At 33.8% G+C, this 19,617-nt stretch overlaps 1 protein-coding gene across 3 annotated transcripts; it reads right to left on the minus strand.

Moving 5' to 3' along the window:
• Positions 1–3,975: 3,975 nt before the first annotated feature.
• LOC107452220 (carbonic anhydrase 1) lies at positions 3,976–17,667 on the minus strand. 3 transcript variants are annotated; one of them, XM_016068565.3, is made up of 7 exons: positions 17,519–17,667; positions 12,752–12,956; positions 10,229–10,353; positions 8,909–9,007; positions 6,932–7,043; positions 5,908–6,011; positions 3,976–4,199 (listed from the first exon to the last, which is right to left on the minus strand). In XM_016068565.3, exons 2-7 carry the CDS (start codon positions 12,900–12,902, stop codon positions 4,083–4,085), a joined length of 708 nt encoding a protein of 235 aa, XP_015924051.1. In that variant the 5' UTR covers positions 12,903–12,956; positions 17,519–17,667; the 3' UTR covers positions 3,976–4,082. The 3 variants fall into 3 exon arrangements, with proteins under 3 accessions (XP_015924051.1, XP_071035595.1, XP_071035594.1); XM_071179494.2 differs by having other exon boundaries at positions 17,458–17,597; XM_071179493.2 differs by having other exon boundaries at positions 17,428–17,553.
• Positions 17,668–19,617: the final 1,950 nt, after the last annotated feature.

Genomic DNA, 19,617 nt, shown 5'->3' on the forward strand with positions numbered 1-19,617 from the left:
GTTGAGATTTTGTGGATTTTTGTTCTTAGTACTCGGTGGGCCTTAGCGGAGTCGAGGATCGAGCCCCGGATTGGAGTCAGATTATCTAACCACTAGCTACCACACCCCGCGACGTAAATAAAGTACTACTACTAATGTTTACTTATTTAAGTATTGTTATGTACACATGTGGGCTTGTGTGATAATTACAATGATGGGTTATAAATTCTAGATGATGGATTATAAATTCTAAGCAGATAGCACAAATTAGAGAAAGTTTGCAAAAAGATATATTCAAGATTGTAGTGGAATTCGAACCCGTTACCTCCATGTTGTGGAGCGTCTAGCGAAAGGGATAGCTCTTCGACTATGAAAGCCTCTTGTTTGATATTTGTTTTATTTTAAATGTAAGCGCGTGTGTTGTGCTTAAAGTAAAAATGTTGTTGTTGTTACTTTACGTCGCATTAGAGCTGCACAATGGGCTATTGGCGACGGCCTGGGAAACATCCCGGAGGATGATCCGAAGACATGCCATCACAATTTTGATCCTCTGCGAAAGGGATGGCACCCCCGCTTCGGTAGCCCGACGACCTGCGCGCGAAGTCGAGCACTTTACGGTAGCACAGTTTAACGAGGACCAATACCGCACACCCTCGGTTCCTACGCAGACTGATCCAAGTGGTCACCCACCCGCACACTGACCGTAGCCAGTGATGCTTGGCTTCGGTGAACTGCTGGGAACCGTGTCTTAACGATCAGTCCACTGCGGGACTTAAAGTAAAAAGGATGTTTAGGCAAATTAAAAAAAAATAATAGAGAGTTTAACAGTTTATCACAAAACACTACGCAAGTCTTGTGTTTTATGGCTTGTAGGTTGTAGTGAATACCGTTGCTATTGCTATTTTTTTAAAACCGAGTAGTCGAAAAAAATCAATATAAAATGTGTTTAAATTTGAAATACTGTAAATTTTATTTCTAAGTATGAATATAATACAGTTCAAAATGTTGATAAAAAACCTGTAAACGATTCTAGCCTAGATAGTTTTAATTTCTTGCTGATTTCAAAGTTTTTTTTTAAAATCTATTTTGTTTTAGTAAAGAAGATATATTTTAATAAATGACGCGTTCCATAAAATTTCGTTCTTATTGCTCTCGTAGGTTTTTGTTTGGTTATATATACGAATTGTTTAGCTTACAGACATTTAAATTGATTTTAGATGCAGCATATTACAGAAGAAAAATATTTTTATTTTTACAATTTACATTTTTTTTAAGGTTAGAACCTGTTCAATTCTTGTCAATTAATTATGCATTTAGACGCTATTTTTTCACGCTGTGATATTGTGTTTTTCCTGCAAATTAACTATTCAAGCAGAGAAACAGATTTATAGGTAGAAGTTTTAGAATTTGTTGTGTCCATCAAGTAAAAATTATGTGAGAATTCGAGAATTTGATTGGTGCAATTTAGGTAGAACGTTCAAATATGTTTCAGTGAGAATGTTCCCTAAGTTTTTGAAAAACTTAAATCAATTAATATCATATTTTACGATTTTAATATTTTCTGTTAATGGTTTTACGTATAGAATTATTATCCCACAGTGAGACGCGATTCCTAATAGATGTTGTTGCAGTTCATTTACGTAGCACTAGAGCTGCACAATGGACTATTGGCGACGGTCTGGGAAACATCCCTGAGGATGATCCGCAGACATGCCATCACAATTTTGATTCTCTGCGGAGAGGATGGCACCCCAACTTCGGTAGCTTAATGACCTGCAAGCGAAGTCGAGCACTTTACGGTAGGACAGTTTAAAGAGGACCAATGCCGCACACCCTCGGTCCCTACGCAGACTGATCCAAGTGGTCACCCACCCACTGACCGCAGCCAGTTATGCTGAACTTCGGTGATCTGATGGGAACCGTGTCTTAACGATCAGTCCACTGCGGGACAAGAATCTGTTGTATCGTTCAAGTGAAAATTATGTGAGAATTCGAGAATTTGATTGGTGCAATTTAGGTAGAACGTTCAAATATGTTTCAGTGAGAATGTTCCCTAAGTTTTTGAAAAACTTAAATCAATTAATATCATATTTTACGATTTTAATATTTTCTGTTAATGGTTTTACGTATAGAATTATTATCCCACAGTGAGACGCGATTCCTAATAGATGTTGTTGCAGTTCATTTACGTAGCACTAGAGCTGCACAATGGACTATTGGTGACGGTCTGGGAAACATCCCTGAGGATGATCCGCAGACATGCCATCACAATTTTGATTCTCTGCGGAGAGGATGGCATCCCAACTTCGGTAGCTTAATGACCTGCAAGCGAAGTCGAGCACTTTACGGTAGGACAGTTTAAAGAGGACCAATGCCGCACACCCTCGGTCCCTACGCAGACTGATCCAAGTGGTCACCCACCCACTGACCGCAGCCAGTTATGCTGAACTTCGGTGATCTGATAGGAACCGTGTCTTAACGATCAGTCCACTGCGGGACAAGAATCTGTTGTATCGTTCAAGTGAAAATTATGTGAGAATTCGAGAATTTGATTGGTGCAATTTAGGAAGAACGTTCAAATATGTTTCAGTGAGAATGTATTCTAAGTTTTTGAGCACCCATAAATCGATTAATATCATATTTTACGATTTTAATCTTTTCTGTTATAATTTTACGTATCGAATTATTATCCCACAGTGAGACGCGATTCCTTATAGATCATTGAAGTCATGCATCACAAGCTGCTGTCAGTGAGCGCGTTAGTGACCACTTTAATCAGGTTGCTAAGGGACAGAAAGTGTGCGGTATTGGCCCATGCTAAACAGTTCTACCATAACATGCTTGACTTCACACCCAGGCGTCCAGCTATCAAGGTAGGAGTCACCTCCCCGCTGAGGATCGAAATTGTGATGGCGTGTCTTCAGACCATCCTCAATGTTTCCCATATCTTTGATAACAGATATGGGAGATATGGGATGAAAATTGTGATGGCGTGTCTTCAGACCATCCTTACGGATGCTTCCCATATCTTTGATAACAGATATGGGAGATATGGGATGAAAATTGTGATGGCGTGTCTTCAGACCATCCTTACGGATGCTTCCCATATCTTTCATAATAGATATGGGATCAAAATTGTGATGGCGTGTCTTCGGACCATCTTCACGGATGGTTCCCATATATTTGATAATAGATGAAACGGATGTTTTTCAGATCATGCATCTCTAATGCTTAGTAAAAAATTACTACTACTACTATTGAGTCGCTACTGTGGTTCATGGATAGAGCAGTAGCCTCCCAATGAGATGACCCAAGTTCGAATCTCAGCGGTGGCTAATTTTTACGAATTGTGCTCCCAGAACGCCTCAACTACAGTATTGACGTAAAATATCCTCAGTTATAGAAGTATCAGGGGTTAGAAAGTCCTTGTTCTTGGAATAACCATAGGAGATTTTTGTTCTTTTTCCTTACCACGCAACGCAAATGAGGGTTAGTTCCATTAAAAACGCCCTCCACGAAGGCTAGTTTGTCCCAAAGACGTCCAATTCAGGAGTTTTCTAGTCTTCTGGGCTGGCTTCAAAGCAGAAAGACTTCTGAGTTGAAAAATGATAGTCGTAAACACAGAATTAGGTCTGCTGTTCAACGTCGCTTACAATATAGTTTAATACTACTACTTATAGTGCTGGAAAATATTTTCATAGAGAGACATTATTAAAAAAAGAATTTTGACACCACGTAAAACCATGAACTGGATACTTCAAAACGTCTGCATTCAAACGATTGTTTACATTTTTAAAGGTGTCTAGGTAATTTTAAAGGTTTTTTTAAACTCAGAACATAATGCGAAAGAGTCCCGCCTAAACTGAACTTTTTTATTTAACAGAATTTAAAAGTTGCCATAGCGCTAATGTTTCCTGCAAACAAAATTTTTTCGATCAATTGGGAGTTCAGTCTACTACAGCAGAAATCAGACTTTTAACAATAGACATTAAAAGCTTATTAATAAATTGCATAAAGCTGAAATATTTATTAAAATACTAAAAATTATTTTAAAATATATAATAGGCTCGACAAATATTGAACATATTTCCACAGAACAGTTACTATGAGTCTGAAGGTTTGAGGACGGCATAGCCTTCGGTAATTGTCTTTTTGCTATGTGGCTGAATAGGTCTTCCGGGTCCACTTGCTCGTCCAGGGGAGGGCAGCACCGCATTGACCTGAGAAAGGAAATCAAATTAGAGACCGCAGTTTTCAAGTTTTTGCAATAAATACATCCTTAGGCATTTCAATGAGTTAATATTGCATTTATTGTTAATTTCTAAATTTTTTAGTGTTTCTTAGAAAAAATCCATTCATGAACAAAAGAGTTTTGGGCAATTTATGAAGGATTGAAATTTGGACAAAATATTAAAACAGGCATTTTTTTTCAACTTTGTTCTCTATCACTGTGTCTAAAATCTTACCAGCCCTAATTGGCATTAAATTATCAAAATCTAGGTTAATTTAAGTTCAAACGTGATCCAGTAGCCTAAGGGTGATTCCGTGGTTTTTCCCTGCATGTGGCTCATAATATTAATATATTTGATAAAATATTTTGCTGCTTTGGAAATTTTCAGCACTACCCTATGCATCCAAAAATTAACGAAAGGAAAAAAGACTTGTTCATAAATTTATTTTGTTTAAGTAATTAGTCTAAACACAAAAAAAGAAACAAATTTTAACAAAATTTTCCATGTTTTGTTGTCTACATTTTAAAAGACGTTAAGAAAAAATGTAAATCCGAACAAATATAGTATGCCTATATTTTATTCAGTTTTAGAATTTGGGGGCATGAGCTAACAATAGGGAAAAGGTATGAATTTCTAGCAATAGTTGAAAGGGGGGAAATGAGCTGAGCTGAGTTGCAAACCACTGAGCTGAGTTGGAAGATACGTAGCTAAGTTGGAAGATGCGTAGCTAAGTTGGAAGATGCGTAGCTAAGTTGGAAGATGCGTAGCTAAGTTGGAAGATGCGTAGCTAAGTTGGAAGATGCGTAGCTAAGTTGGAAGATGCGTAGCTAAGTTGGAAGATGCGTAGCTAAGTTGGAAGATGCGTAGCTAAGTTGGAAGATGCGTAGCTAAGTTGGAAGATGCGTAGCTAAGTTGGAAGATGCGTAGCTAAGTTGGAAGATGCGTAGCTAAGTTGGAAGATGCGTAGCTAAGTTGGAAGATGCGAAGCTAAGTTGGAAGATGCGAAGCTAAGTTGGAAGATGCGAAGCTAAGTTGGAAGATGCGAAGCTAAGTTGGAAGATGCGAAGCTAAGTTGGAAGATGCGAAGCTAAGTTGGAAGATGCGAAGCTAAGTTGGAAGATGCGAAGCTAAGTTGGAAGATGCGAAGCTAAGTTGGAAGATGCGAAGCTAAGTTGGAAGATGCGAAGCTAAGTTGGAAGATGCGAAGCTAAGTTGGAAGATGCGAAGCTAAGTTGGAAGATGCGAAGCTAAGTTGGAAGATGCGAAGCTAAGTTGGAAGATGCGAAGCTAAGTTGGAAGATGCGAAGCTAAGTTGGAAGATGCGAAGCTAAGTTGGAAGATGCGAAGCTAAGTTGGAAGATGCGAAGCTAAGTTGGAAGATGCGAAGCTAAGTTGGAAGATGCGTAGCTAAGTTGGAAGATGCGTAGCTAAGTTGGAAGATGCGTAGCTAAGTTGGAAGATGCGTAGCTAAGTTGGAAGATACGTAGTTAAGTTGGAAGATACGTAGTTAAGTTGGAAACCACTGAGTTAAGTTGGAGACCGCTGAGCTAAGTTGGAAACCATTGGTGAAAGTAAGTTTTGAATCTGATTTATTCAAACTACTCATAAGAAAAATAGTGTTAATCTAATTTTATTTAGTCATTCAAAAGGTGGGAAATTAAAATCTATTTTGAAGAATAATATACGAAAATTTTACCTGCTCATTTGATATCTCAATCGGTTTTTTAAAAATTATCCATGTTGTATTTTCTTCATTTGCTCCCACTATTTCGTCTTCATACATCCAGAAATCAAGTTTTTCTAGAATGGAAAAAAAAACTTATGGTTGAATTTTATATCAAAATTAATTGTGAAAGGAAATCAAGAAGCTATTCAACTTTTGTTAATGTTTACACACAAGACCATGCCTTTTTCCTTTTGCTCAAATTTTCAAATTTATAAAAATGTTTCTAATAAAAGTGTTGACATTTTTTCCATAATCTATACTTAATAATAAATACACTCCTAAATAGTAATGCATTCTTATGTTATTCTTAATATATTAAAATTACTGAAAATTCTATATTTATATAATTTCCATTGAAAATTGAATTACTTATTATGTATATTATGTCATTTAAATCTAATGGAATTTTTGACATCCAACATAATGATTTTGCACATTTTAGAAATTATAAAATCTTATGATATCATTCTTAAATAAGCGCTTAATTTTACCAATCTAAATAATAAAACTTCCCAGAATATCATGCAGGTTTACACATCCGTTCGTAGACTTAATCTAAACGAAAGATACACCAGAGATTTTCAAGATTTCGTCTCAATTTTAGAATTTTATTGTTCGTATTCAGTTCACAAGTCAAAATCTTTGGCAGTCAGCACGCCGAAGGAGCTAATACGTACAAGAAGCTGATTCTCATACGTTTGCATTTGCATGCTCACATATTTGTGCATCCCTGTGCAAACGTATGGTAATTCGCCTCCCGTGTTCCTCTTGTTTTCATTGAGTTGACATACCAACTATCGCAACTCTATGCGTTTTTCCCGATAGCTCCCTCAGTGCACGGTCCATTATAACAACTCATTTTAAATGACTAAAGCAAGAAGTTCTTTAATTATTAAAATCTACTTGACTTGTTTAAGATACCCATAACCTTTAAGAAATACATGATTTGTTTAAGTTCTGCAGAAAACATTAAAAAAAATATATGTATATATACCTGGGAGCAAAGAGATTACATCAACATCATTTAAGTATATATTCTTATCTGTACAGCTAAGTTCTGGCATTTTGTTGGTAAATTTTGATAATTCGTTGTTTATTTTGCCTTCCTGTAAAAAATAAAATATATTTAATCTAAGATGTTGAAACTAGTTTTTTTCTCTCCTATCAATGCAAGAGCAGTAGAGTTTGAATATAAAGGTCAAAAAACTAGATGGCCTTAGTTTTTCAAAAAATACAACTATTTATAATTTCCTATAAATTATACTAAAAAATTATTAATTAAAAAAAGGAAATCACTAATTAAATTCTTTGCGTATTTTCCCCTTTGTGTGCGATAGATTTTTAGTAGTTTAAAAAGAAGAATAATTATCCTCAAGGAAAAATCTTCAGTTCAACGACGTTATGAAAATCTTGGACTAAAAGATTGCAAGAAAAATATCCAGTACGTAGAAACTTCTAAAAAAATTGACAAACTAAGAACAGTAAGACAAGTCTTAATAACTAAGACTTGTAGTCCACCTCCGGTAAAAGGTTGCTTTTTTTTAGAAAATTTATTCCAATTCGTAGAACCAGTCAGGGGCACACGAGAAACTTAATTTGCTAAACTATCTCTTTAGAGCTATTTTGAATAAGTTTATTCAGTTCGAAATTATTCTAAAGCTAAAATTTAGAATTTGATCAATATTTAAACACTGAATTCTTTTTAAATTATTTATATGGTTAAAAAGATTAAACCAGAGATTCCGTTCTCGGAATGGTGGCAGATAGATTTGCTTAATTTATTAGTCTGCTTCCAATAGTATTACTAATATAATTAATTAGCGTGGTCTGACACCTATGAATTCAAAATGTTCAGTCTTAATTTACTGTCTTTTGTTTACCCTCAACCGATTCAGTTTTGCATTTTTCTTTTTAGAAAATGAACTCTAAGTTTTCCCTTTTCCAAAGAGCTTTTGGGCAAGTTTACGGGCAGCGCGAATCGTGGCGTTTTTGTACTATACATGTGACCAGACATATTCCGTAACGCTGTATTGATGGGTTAAGGCTGTTTCTTGAAAACTATCTTACAAAATAAAGTTTTCAGTGAATAATATATTGTGAGTTTGTAGCAGGTTATTATTTCAATTTTCCCCATCTTCAGCCGGTTTTCTTTATGCTGCTTAATATGAAAGTGGTGAAAATTCCGAAATGAAAAGCCAGATTTGGTAAAGTTAATGATTTTTTTAAAAATGTTTATTATTTTGAATAAATGCTTCAAATTTAATACTTGAAAAGTTATTCTCAGGTCTACATTGTTTAAAATCACAAAAATATACAAAATTTCAGTATCATTCATTGACTTTAATCAGAATCATCTAAAAATAAGTTGAGAAATATTGCCAATTTGGCAAGATTTTTAAAAGTTCAACAGTCATTTTTAAACTGTTAGCCCAGTAACTGTTAAACTGTTGTTTTTAAACTGTAACTATTTTAATGTACAGAGAATTCATCCCAGTAAGACACTATAGTTTGAAATTAAAGCTTTTATTAGAATTTAAGCACATGACACGCTGAAAAAGATCTAAAATATCAAAATGCAAACAAATTATTGGAAGAGAACTTCCCCGTTGCTCAGTCCTGTGTTTCATGGTTTAATTTCTTGAAAATTTAATTTCAGTATTTGAAACTTCATGGTTTATTCTAAGTTGGCCTGAATTCACTTTTTCTAAACTGTAATTTTGAAATTACTTATAGAAGTGAAAGAATTTGTGATAAGAAAAATTCTCTCTAGGTATAGTATCCTCTTCAGTTCCTTCTCATTCACGCCTAGCAAGTCTTGAAATGGCGCTTTTTTTTCTTTTTTAAGAAATAGAGGTTGAAACACGTCAACTGTTATTTTTTATTTATGTATTTCTGAAGCGAATGAAGTTTTTAATCAAGTAGCAACCTGTATGCACATTAAGGATTAAAAATTTTACAAAAATAAACTCACCTCTAGAAGAATACAAATGACGGTCTTGTGGACAGGCAAGATTTTGTTCAATTCATCTGGTCCTAACTTCCGAGAAAAAGAATTATGAAGAAGATGCAGCTGAAAGCGTTTAAAATGTCATTGATTAGCAAGAACTAGCTGAATATTATCCGTTCTTAGTACGATAGTACAAAATGTATAAAATTAAAAGGATCATGCGCGAAACTGAAAGACTATTAGAAACAATTAAAAAAACCAAAATTATTTCTTATAATTAGTTGCCTTTTTTGGTAGTTTTGCAATAATAGATTGAGAAAAACATGTTTAGATGTTCGAATTCTCTGTTGAGATGTTCAAAGATAAGATAGAAAACTCAGTTCAATGCTCCATTATACGCTGCTCTTCTTCCTCGATCACCTATAGGAGTCATAATTAGAGTATCGTGTAAAGTATGCCATTGCTGGAAAAATTCAAGCTCTTTCACCAATAAGTGGAATGACAGTATATGCCGTTACTATAGCAACGTTTATGCTTGAAATTTCCACAGCAATTTTGAAAAGAATAGAAATTAAATAATTACATCGTTACTGAGTATTTATTTCTATTAAAATACAAAATAATGTAAATAAATGCATAACCGTTTAACAAGTTTCTTAACAATACTTAAATTATTACTAAAGACAACAAAATTAGTTATAAATAGTGCGGCCAATAAATAAATATCAGAGCCATGATATGAGTAAAATAGTGCCAGACTAGAGAAATATATAGGTTGTGAAAATTATCTGCATTTATAAAATAGTTTAATAATTTTGTTGCAGCTATTAGTTCAAATAAATTAGAGGTTTTCGGTTCAAAATAAAATAAATTAAGAAATAATTTTTCTCTGTTAATTTTCAACGTTTAAAAGAGCTGTTTCTGAGAACGATAATTCAGGTTAGTTTATTCATTTTCAACACATGCATACACCAGGAGTAAATTCAGTATTACGTATTGCATTTTTTACATTAAATATTTTTAAAAACTCAGTAGTCTGAATTTATTTTTATCCCGTTAGTATACGCACAGCTGTTAGTAAACCTTTTTAAAATAATGATTGAAACTAAGAGTTCCATAGCCGGAAGTAATTTGGAACTGCTGGTGTAAAATACAAAATAACGTAGTTTTCAGGATATTTCACGACATTCGGTTTACGTCATAAGTTACAAAATGATTTAAAATAATGTGATCGCGGATTATGTTGTGATCAAAATGATCACGACAAAGGTTACTAAATGATTTTACATACAATTACGAAAATAATTTGTAAATACAAAATAAAACAAAAATTAAAGCTATCACCTCTCCGGCATACTCTTTCCCATCCACAGAATGCCTACGGCATGATTCCAGGCATGAATCCTTCACCATGTGGCCATGAATCTCGTACAATGTGTAAGAATGTTTCAGAGGGCCATGATCCAATACTAACGAAAATACATAAAACAAGCAAGAATAAGTTATTTACATTGGTAAAAGTGTGCTTCTCTTATGTTGTTACTTTAGTTACTACGTTTTTTTAAAGGCAAAATTAAAAGTAAGAAGACATTGAAAACTGTTTTACATTAATTCGGGCAATCCTTGATAATTTCTGTGTTAAACACAATGTTTAAAAAAAAAAAAAAAAAAAAAAAAAACATCATTGATGGACTTAAATTTCGATATTTCTCCTTTCTAAATTATCGAGACCATATTTTCCAGATAGCCTTACCCATACCTTGAAGGTGAAAAATCTAAATCTGGAAAAAAAAACAGGAATTCAAAGAATATATGTTTGTTTTTAAACCAGATTTTATAAACTAAAATACAGTCTCCACAAATTAGAATATTTCAAATCAGCGGCCTGAAACATTTAGATTGCGTGAAAGTCCCATCATTAGATAAGAACAGTTATTCTGATTTTCATTTTCCCCACTTTATTACATTTTACTTATTAAAGTGCTTGAATTTAGAAAGAAAAAAAACTCGATAAGGTGATATGCGTTTTAATGCGAGATATTTCGATATCCTTCTAAAATTCTGAAGTAAATCTAATATTGAAAATTTAAGATTTATTGAACCTGCAAATGCTAAAGCGCTGCTTCATTTTAAGCTGGTGGAAGTTTATTCACATCATTATGTTTCTCACGGATAATGTACGTAATAATGCACCTTTCATTATTACGCAACTAATTTCAAATATTTCAAAATATGAAAACTTCTTTCCTTCCTTTAAAGAATGGAAATTATCAAGAAATTTTATAAAAAATAAAATAAAAAAATATTAATCCCTTCCTTCTCGCTCCCGTGAAAATGACGGGTCGAGGTTTCGCCCTCTATTTCTCGCTTCCGTGATATTCCCGGGCTGGAGTGTTCAGTAGTAACGCGCCAATAAGAATAAAACTAATTCATTTCTTTTGCCCGGAAAACATTTTATTTCTCATTTTACACACCAGATGGTAGTACTAGGATATTTTTAAGGTAATTGTAGGTAGTTTACTTTAAACTAGATGTCAGCACTAATCAAATACGTGTATAATATACATGTATAAAAAAATAGGCACTTTTATGACCGTTTTCTTGAAAATTAACAGATCGTTAAGGGGTTAAAAATCTATAATCCAAATTCGACAGTGGGAATTTTTTAATGGGGCAATTTAACTAGAAAAACTGGACTCTTCGCTTTGTTGCCTTCAGAAAATCATTATTTCCACGCAACTGTCCGGAAAAAGTTAACCCTTCGGTCTTTTAGTATTTCAAACTTACTCGTCACTTTGCATAAGCATAATTATTATGACTAATTAGAATATTAGTTATATAACTACAATGCAAATTTAACAATTTTGTTAATAAAATAATTTTTCCCAACCTATTTGTAGCAGTAGACACAGAAAAAGTGACTTGCCGCTAATACGGCGGTATTAGTCCGTTATGGGTTAATAAATAAAAGCATGCTGTAAAATCGCATCGAATCTTATCAAATCTTTCATCGAAGTTCCCGGTAATGCTGCTATATGTATCTATATCCTTACCTATGATAAGAGAAAGCGCTTAAAGCTACGGATCTTTTCAAAAAAAGATCATTCTCACTGCATCTGGCTGTCCTACTAGCGTATACAAATGTTTTGTTAGAGGAACTGCTCTCTTAGCGAAAATGGCCCCAGTGACTTAAAATATCTTCAAAATTTGACTATCAAAATTTTTTAAAAAAGGTGAATGACATTTTTCTGATCACTTGAATTTGTCAAATCTATTTAAGGAGAGCCGTAATGGTTAAGAAGATAGATCGCTAGCCTCCCAATGAGGTGTCCCTTATTTGAATAATAAGCGATAATTGGACGATGGTTATTTCTGCTCCTGGCTCTCACCGAGCACAGTGCTGACGTAAAATATCTTCGGTCGTAGACGGATCATGGGTCAGAGTCCCCTTGCTATCAGGCTAACGGTGGGAAGTTTATAGTTTTTCTCTCCATCTAACGCAAATACGGGTTAGTTCCATCAAGAAGGCTAATTTCTCTCCATAGCATTCTTGTACTCTGGATTAGGTTCAAAATTACAAGGCTACAGAACTGAACATTGATAGTCGTAAATTCAAAATTGATTCCGTTAATTTTCTAATCGCGCAGTTCCTTCTTAAAAATATCAATTTTTTTTAAAATTAAATATATTTGCAAAAAAAAAGAAAGAATGAAACTTTTTCTTTTCACCCTAGTTCATACAAATTTGTCGATTCAAACTGAATTATTTAAAATGCGTTTTAAGTTTGACACACGAGTTGTTCCAGGATTTCCTTAGAAATAATACAATAAAAACTGCTAAGTTTTTTTTTTCGTGAGTGCAACTTACAACATGTAAAGGATCCAGCTTCAATTTTCCAGCCTTCCTGAGTCTTGCATAAAACACCATTGAAGTAATTTAAATTATCCAACTGAAGAGGCTTAATATCTATGTTCACTGATACATCACTGGTCTTTATATCCACCACATGAGATTGCATTCTTCCAAGAGATATTTTTTCTACTAGAAATAGTTGTCAGCGACAGAGAGAGGCCTGTGGGGAAAAATGTCACCATGAATACTCAGACGTTGAATACTGAACAACATTTGAGTATTCACCGGTGTTCAATATTTTTCCTATAGTCTATAACCCAAAAGGTGTTCTGTGGTAGCTCAAAGCTCCATGGATGGGTCTCTAAAGTTGGAACGCTTTTTTTTAAACCAGTAATTCCATTCACATTACTTCAATAACCCATTATTTATTTAGCGCTTTGGTCATTTTTTTAAATAAATAAAATGCCAGTGAAAAAGGAAATGACAATTCTTTTAAAAATATTTTCTCGCAAAAATATGTGTTATAATGTAAAGGATATGAATTTATAAAAAATTGCGTGCTGTTGTTGTTGTTTCTAATGCTATTTACCAATACCAGCAATCTCGTTTGGTGAAATCAAGCAAATTTAAGGCAGAGTGTGGGTTTCGTGTTTTTCAGTGACGCCCTCTATGGCCATGAATACGACTTTAGCCACACACAAATCACAACCCGTTAATAGGGACTCGGCGCAATTTTAACTTGAACCAGAGAACGATGAATCTCCAATTTCAGTACCCCCAGAGGTATGATTTGTTATGGGAACATGGAGGACTTTAGGACAAGACAGATTTAACGTGCACCAGTCACCATTTATTACACGGGGATTCATCGGCAGGCAGGGATCGAACTCACAACCCCTCGGACATGAGCTCAACGGTCTACCAACCAGGCTATCCCCTCCCAAAAAAATCTATTCAAAATCAAATTACTATAAATTCGACAATACAGAAATATGTATCCCCGATAACCATTTCAACATTTATAATGGTTCTTTTTCTTGTTCATTAAGCCTTAATTAAGCCTTTATTTATATATTGCATGGTCCAAAAACAAATTAGAACTAGCTTAGGTGACGCTATTTTACCTACGAATTCATTTTTTTGGAATAAGCCTAATTTTAAGAATGTTACTGACATGACGAACCAATTTTCAATCTTCATATTAAATATTTTCAAAATAATTAGTTATTTTTCTTTGTTAATGTGTTCACAATTTCTGATGAATTTTAATATATGAAGTGTGGGGGTGAACTAGACGCCAAGAGTCAACTATTTAGGGTTCTCTAGCTGAAAGGGAATTCGGAACCTCTGGTCTATACTTTTTTCGTAAGCAAGAACCCAAAAAGCATTAAATACTCAGACGTTTCTAGGATTCTTGCTTGCAGGAGAAAACGAGGATAGCATGTATACTCTTTTGTTTGCAGGGTAAAAAGACCCATTGCAACGCTATCTACAACCAAAATCAGTCTTTATAAAATTTTAAATCATTTTGAATACGAAACCAAATATTCTATTTGATGAGCAAAATGACCAACTAGTTTCTTAAAACTACTAATCGACTTTTGAAAACTTCTTTTGAACGTTTCTCGTTATGGGACACATCTTAATAAGTATTTATTTGTAAGTGTGCTTTTGAACTTAATTTCATCCTCAAAAAACTACCATCTATTTATTAACAAAACTGTATTTTGATTGCTGGTTTTTGTCTGTAGGCGACTTTGAAGTAAAATCTTTTAAACGAGCATTTTCTTTGAAAATAATATTCCAATAAAATATTTTAACAATAACGTGAGCTCTAGAACAGGGGTTTCCAGCTTACATGAGGCCGGGGACCACACTTAAAAACACAAGTCAAATGGTGGGCCGCAACTTTTATTTTATATATTACTCTTTTATATTTAAAGGAACATTAAACATACCGTCAAATTTTTATGAAGTTGCAAAAAACAAAAGTATTGAATTACGAATTAAAATAAGAAGTAGATTTTTAAAAATGTTTAATTGCATGTTAAAAAATTCTGGCTACAATAGCTTTAATGCGCACCTATGCATTAAGCAATTAATGTGCAACAGATATCTAATTGTTAAGATATAAAACTTTAAAAAGGTTGGTATAAAAACTTACATAGTAGCACACAAAATGTTCAATGAGAGAATTGAGGTTTGTCTGCTGCAACCACCAGAGAATAAATATTTACATTTTAAACTTAAAATTTACAGATGCAAATAATTTCGTCCAAAATGAGTGGTTTCAAATCGTTAAATCGGAGAATTTCTTCAAGAAAATTTCTGATACGCACATGCTAAATTATATTCACCAAAAAGAAAGTAACATACATGATTATTTTCGCATTTGAGTAAATATTTTCTTGGATGCAGAACCTGAGAAGATTTTTTTTTTGCACCGTTGGTGAGTTAAATTTCACAGAAATGAAGAAATTCGTTTTTTTAAACGAAAAAAGTATTTTAAACCCATAAAGAATTTTTACGAAAATTGTCCGCAAAAAACTGACAACTAATATATTTTAGTTCAAAAAAAGGCTTCGTGGGGCGGATGCGGCCCGCGGGTCGCCAGTTGGTAACCACTGCTCTAGAAGTACCCATCCACGGAGATACTTCAAAATTTTAATTTCCTTTAAATTTCTAGATTTTAATATTTATTATTAACACATATCCGTCTGCATGACAAGAATTCCATCCTTTCGCAGTAAATTACTAATCGAAAAAGGACGAAAATTGGCAACTTAAATTTTGCAGTAAATAATTGAAATATAGATTGAAAAACACTAATAAAGTCAAAGTAGATTTTATTTTACAAGTTCCTGCCCATTTTTTTTTACGTAAGACAACTGAATCTTTTTGGCAGATAATAAAATCACAGTAAATAGGCAAAATAATAAAATTAAAATAGCTAGGGACAATCATTTGTGTTTTATCTATCAATCATTTTAAAAAGTGTTCTAAAACTTTATTTTAAAGTTAGACAAGTATTTTGAAGTTAAAAGAATTGTATCTACATCTAAAATACTTGTACATACTACCAACAAAAGCCTCATTCCAAAGTTGCTATTCGATTATATAAAAAGCTTTTTTACTTTGGTTTAAACTGTAATTTCATTAACAGAACAGATTTAAATATAAAGAAATGTAAGGTAAAGAGTTTACTTAAATTTTATTTCAAAAATTTAAGCTTGAAATATATGTATTTTTTATTAGTTTTTATTTTTTACTAGTTGCTCACCTTTTAAATATTTTCATTCAAAAATGTGCTAATTGTTTTAGCAAAAATATGTTTTAGTTTGCTTTTTGAGAAATTTTAAATTGTTCGCACTTCAAAAAATAAATAAATAAAATAACATTGTTTAAGGCATTAATTTCAATTATATTTATATACAAAATATAATGCAAAAACTTGTATTTTTATACAGTTAGTTTAGTGGACTATTTTGTAATTTATTACTACTGTTCCTGTTGCGTTTTAATTATGAGACTACAAAAAAGAAAATACTGATAAAACATCCAAAGAGTTGTTACTTTGGAACACATGTTTGCCATTGTTTGGGTGCAGATATTAATGACAAAAAAGCAAAAAGCTACTAAACTGCCTAAATCAGAAAAGGTAATTCATAATATAGTTGACAAAAATCAAATAATGTTAGCAGAGTATGAAAATAAAATATATAAAATACAACGATAAATCAGACACCCCGGTCACAAAGAGCTTTTGAGAAGCAGAAATTAGTAACCCATGTTTTGTAGCTTAATAAAAAAAAACATACATTCACACAAACTTTCATTCAAACATTCTTTCACGTGCTTCATTTAGTGGCAACCTCATTTTACAAACCTTTGTAAACGCAATAGCAATTTGACATTTATTGAAAATTGCATCGTATAAAAAATATAGTCATACAATTTAGTTTTGCAAACTTTACTTCAATTTATTTTTTGTCAGAATAAATTATTTAAAGATACAGTTACATAGAGTATTAAACTGCACCGAATTTTAATTGCCAAACTCGATGAAGTTCTAATCAATTATGCAACAGTAAATCTACTCTAATAAGTATTGTCTAAAAAAATAGTAAATTCTATTCTTGAGAATTTACTTTGTATTACGCTGTCACCCCGGCGTCACGTTAAAGCTCATTTGTTAACTTCATGCAAGCTTTCGCATAGTGTATAAACACTTAAGTGTTTCGTTCCGCAGGCAAAAACTTGTTTTTTTTTTCAACTGAAATTTTATTATAACAGATTTCATTTGAAAAACAATAATTTAGATTAAAGTGTTGAATGTTTATTAAGATGTTGATCACAAAAATTGACTAATTTTTACCTATAAATTCAGTAAAAATGTAGTAAGCTTAGAAAGCTACCGAAATAAAAAAAATTCAAACTTATAAGTTTAATATTAAAACTAGAGACGAAATGTCAAAGGATTGAGATTTGAATCTTTAATCTAAAATTCTCCATTCAATATTCTTTAATGAATTTTATACTAATCTTAAAATTAAATACTATCTTCAAAAACTCTGATAAAACGCCATTTCTATTTCATTTCTCAAATATGCACGATTTTTTTGCTGATAAATCTAAAATAATTTTGAGTTATAGTATAGTAAGCTACATCCATTCATAAATGGTTTTTTTACCTTCGCAAAATGACGAAAATTTTTATATACCTTAAACCTTAAAGATAAATCTTGACTCTACTAGATGAATTATAATCACTTCTCTACTTACTTCAGTAAGGCAAGCTTTTGCAACAAAACAGTTCAAGTTTGTTCGACAAAGGTTCACAGCAGTAAACTACAAACTATACAATCAATATAATTAAAAAGTTGCTGCTAAAATTTTGGTCCTCCCAACTGTGCAGTATCAAGAATTTCTGTTGCAGAAACAAGGAGCCTTAGCTGATGAGAACCAGAATGGCCAAGAGATTAATGCTCCGAAAAAGCACAGGTTTGAGCCCGAACTGACTGAAAAACCTCTGTACTTTTGAAAAATATCCTACTAACTGCACACGGTTCCAAAATACCCTGTTCCACAGTAGACTGATTGCAAGACATTGTTCTTCGAAGTCAAACATCACTGGCAGTGATCAGTTTGCGAAGGGACTGAGTTTGTGTGGCATTGGTCGTTAAACTGTTCTACCGTAAAGTGCTTGACTTCACGTCCAGGTCGTCGAGCTACCAAAGAGATAAGCCTTCCGCAGAGGATCAAAATTGTGATGGCATGTCGTCCGAACATCATCATTGAAGATGTTCGGACCATCACCATAGCCTACTATGTAGCTCTAGTGTGATTGAAACAAAGTACTACTACTATTACCTAAAGTACCCTAGTTACATTTATCGATATTCTACACAGTTGTAATAAAAAGTAACTTTTACAAATCGTTCTACTTTAGTTGCTTACTGAAAGCTCAGAAATTTTCGGAAAAGTGCCGTGATTTTACATTTCTGGGACGTTAGGAGAGATATGAACCTGAGACTTTCTTTGTCGTAGTTCGGTTTCATTTAGCTCCTGCCCATACCGGCTTCTTACAAGCGAAAAGCAGGCAAGTGATTTTTTGATGAAGATAAGTATAATTATTTGCGTAATTTCAATTAACTATAATAAAATCTCATTCCATGTTTATCCAATATTAAGAGTGACTGGGGTCTCGTGGCTAAAGGGTAATGCCCTTGCGCCTAATGCTCTGAAGCATGGATGTTGCAGGTTCGATTCTTAGATTTATTCTTTGATTAGCAAAACGCAATCTGTAGGCTTCTATGTTGGCTCTATATAGGTAAGTTTTTGTCAAATTGAACAACAGGAATTTCATATTATAAAAAAAATATAATGGGAAAGCATTAACGGATAAAGCGAAAATCGAGCATTTGGTGGAAGCCTTCGGCCATGGATTTTTCTCTCTTTCTAGTGTTTTTTAATTCATGCTAGCTGTTGACTGTTTGATTTGATGATGATCTGTTTGCTTCTCACTTTTACCTTCTGTCCCGCAGTGAACTGATCGTTAAGGCATGGTTCCCAGCAGATCACCGAAGTCAAGCATCACTGGTGCTGTCAGTGTGCGGGTGGGTGACCACTTGGATCAGTCTGCGTAGGGACCGAGGGTGTCCGGCATTGGTCCTCGTTAAACTGTTCTACCGTAAAGTGCTCGACTTCGCATGCAGGTCGTCGGGCTACCAAAATGGGGGTGCCATCCCCTCTGCAGAAGATCAAAATTGTGATGTCATGTCTTCGGATTATCCTCAGGGATGTTACCCAGATCGTCGCCAATAGCCCATTGTGCAGCTCTAGTGCGACGTAAATGAACTGCAACAACAACCACTTTTACCTTCTGTGCTTGAAATAGGCAGGTTCTTCATTTACATCGCACTACAGCTGCGCACAGGGCTATTGGCGATGGTCATCCCTGAAAATGATCCGAAGACATGCCATTGCGGTCATATCCTCTGCAGAGGGGATGGCTCCCCTGCTTTGGTAGCCCAATGTCCTGTGCAGGAAGTTCAGCACTCTAAGAGAGAACAGTTTAATGAGGACCGATACCGCGCACCCTCGGTCCCTACGCAGGCTGATCAAAGTAGTCACCGTCACCACTCACTTACTGACCGCAGCCAGTGATTCTTATGCTTGACTTCGGTGCTCTAGTGGGAACCGCGTCTTTATGATCAGTCCACTGCGAGACCTGTGTCTTGAGAGCAGATGAAAATGAGTTGATTGGCAGCAATTATAAATTTATTAATCTACAATAAATTATAAATTTTGAGCGAAATTTTTCAAATAGTTTCTTAAGGCTTGAGCAATTAAAACTATCATCTTTTCAGAATTAATTCAAA

The sequence above is a fragment of the Parasteatoda tepidariorum genome, chromosome 1 (genome assembly GCF_982258835.1).
Source record: "Parasteatoda tepidariorum strain Cologne lab strain chromosome 1, Ptep-v5.0, whole genome shotgun sequence".
NCBI classification, from domain to species: Eukaryota; Metazoa; Arthropoda; class Arachnida; order Araneae; family Theridiidae; genus Parasteatoda; species Parasteatoda tepidariorum.

Excerpts from the sequence above, each read along its gene's own strand:
- LOC107452220 (XM_016068565.3), bottom strand. The coding sequence starts at position 12,902 with ATGCAATCTCATGTGGTGGATATAAAGACCAGTGATGTATCAGTGAAC. Across the intron at positions 10,354-12,751 it reads AGCTGGATCCTTTACATGTT|TATTGGATCATGGCCCTCTG; the intron begins GTAAGTTGCACT and ends TATTTTCGTTAG. Across the intron at positions 9,008-10,228 it reads GGAAAGAGTATGCCGGAGAG|CTGCATCTTCTTCATAATTC; the intron begins GTGATAGCTTTA and ends AAACGCTTTCAG.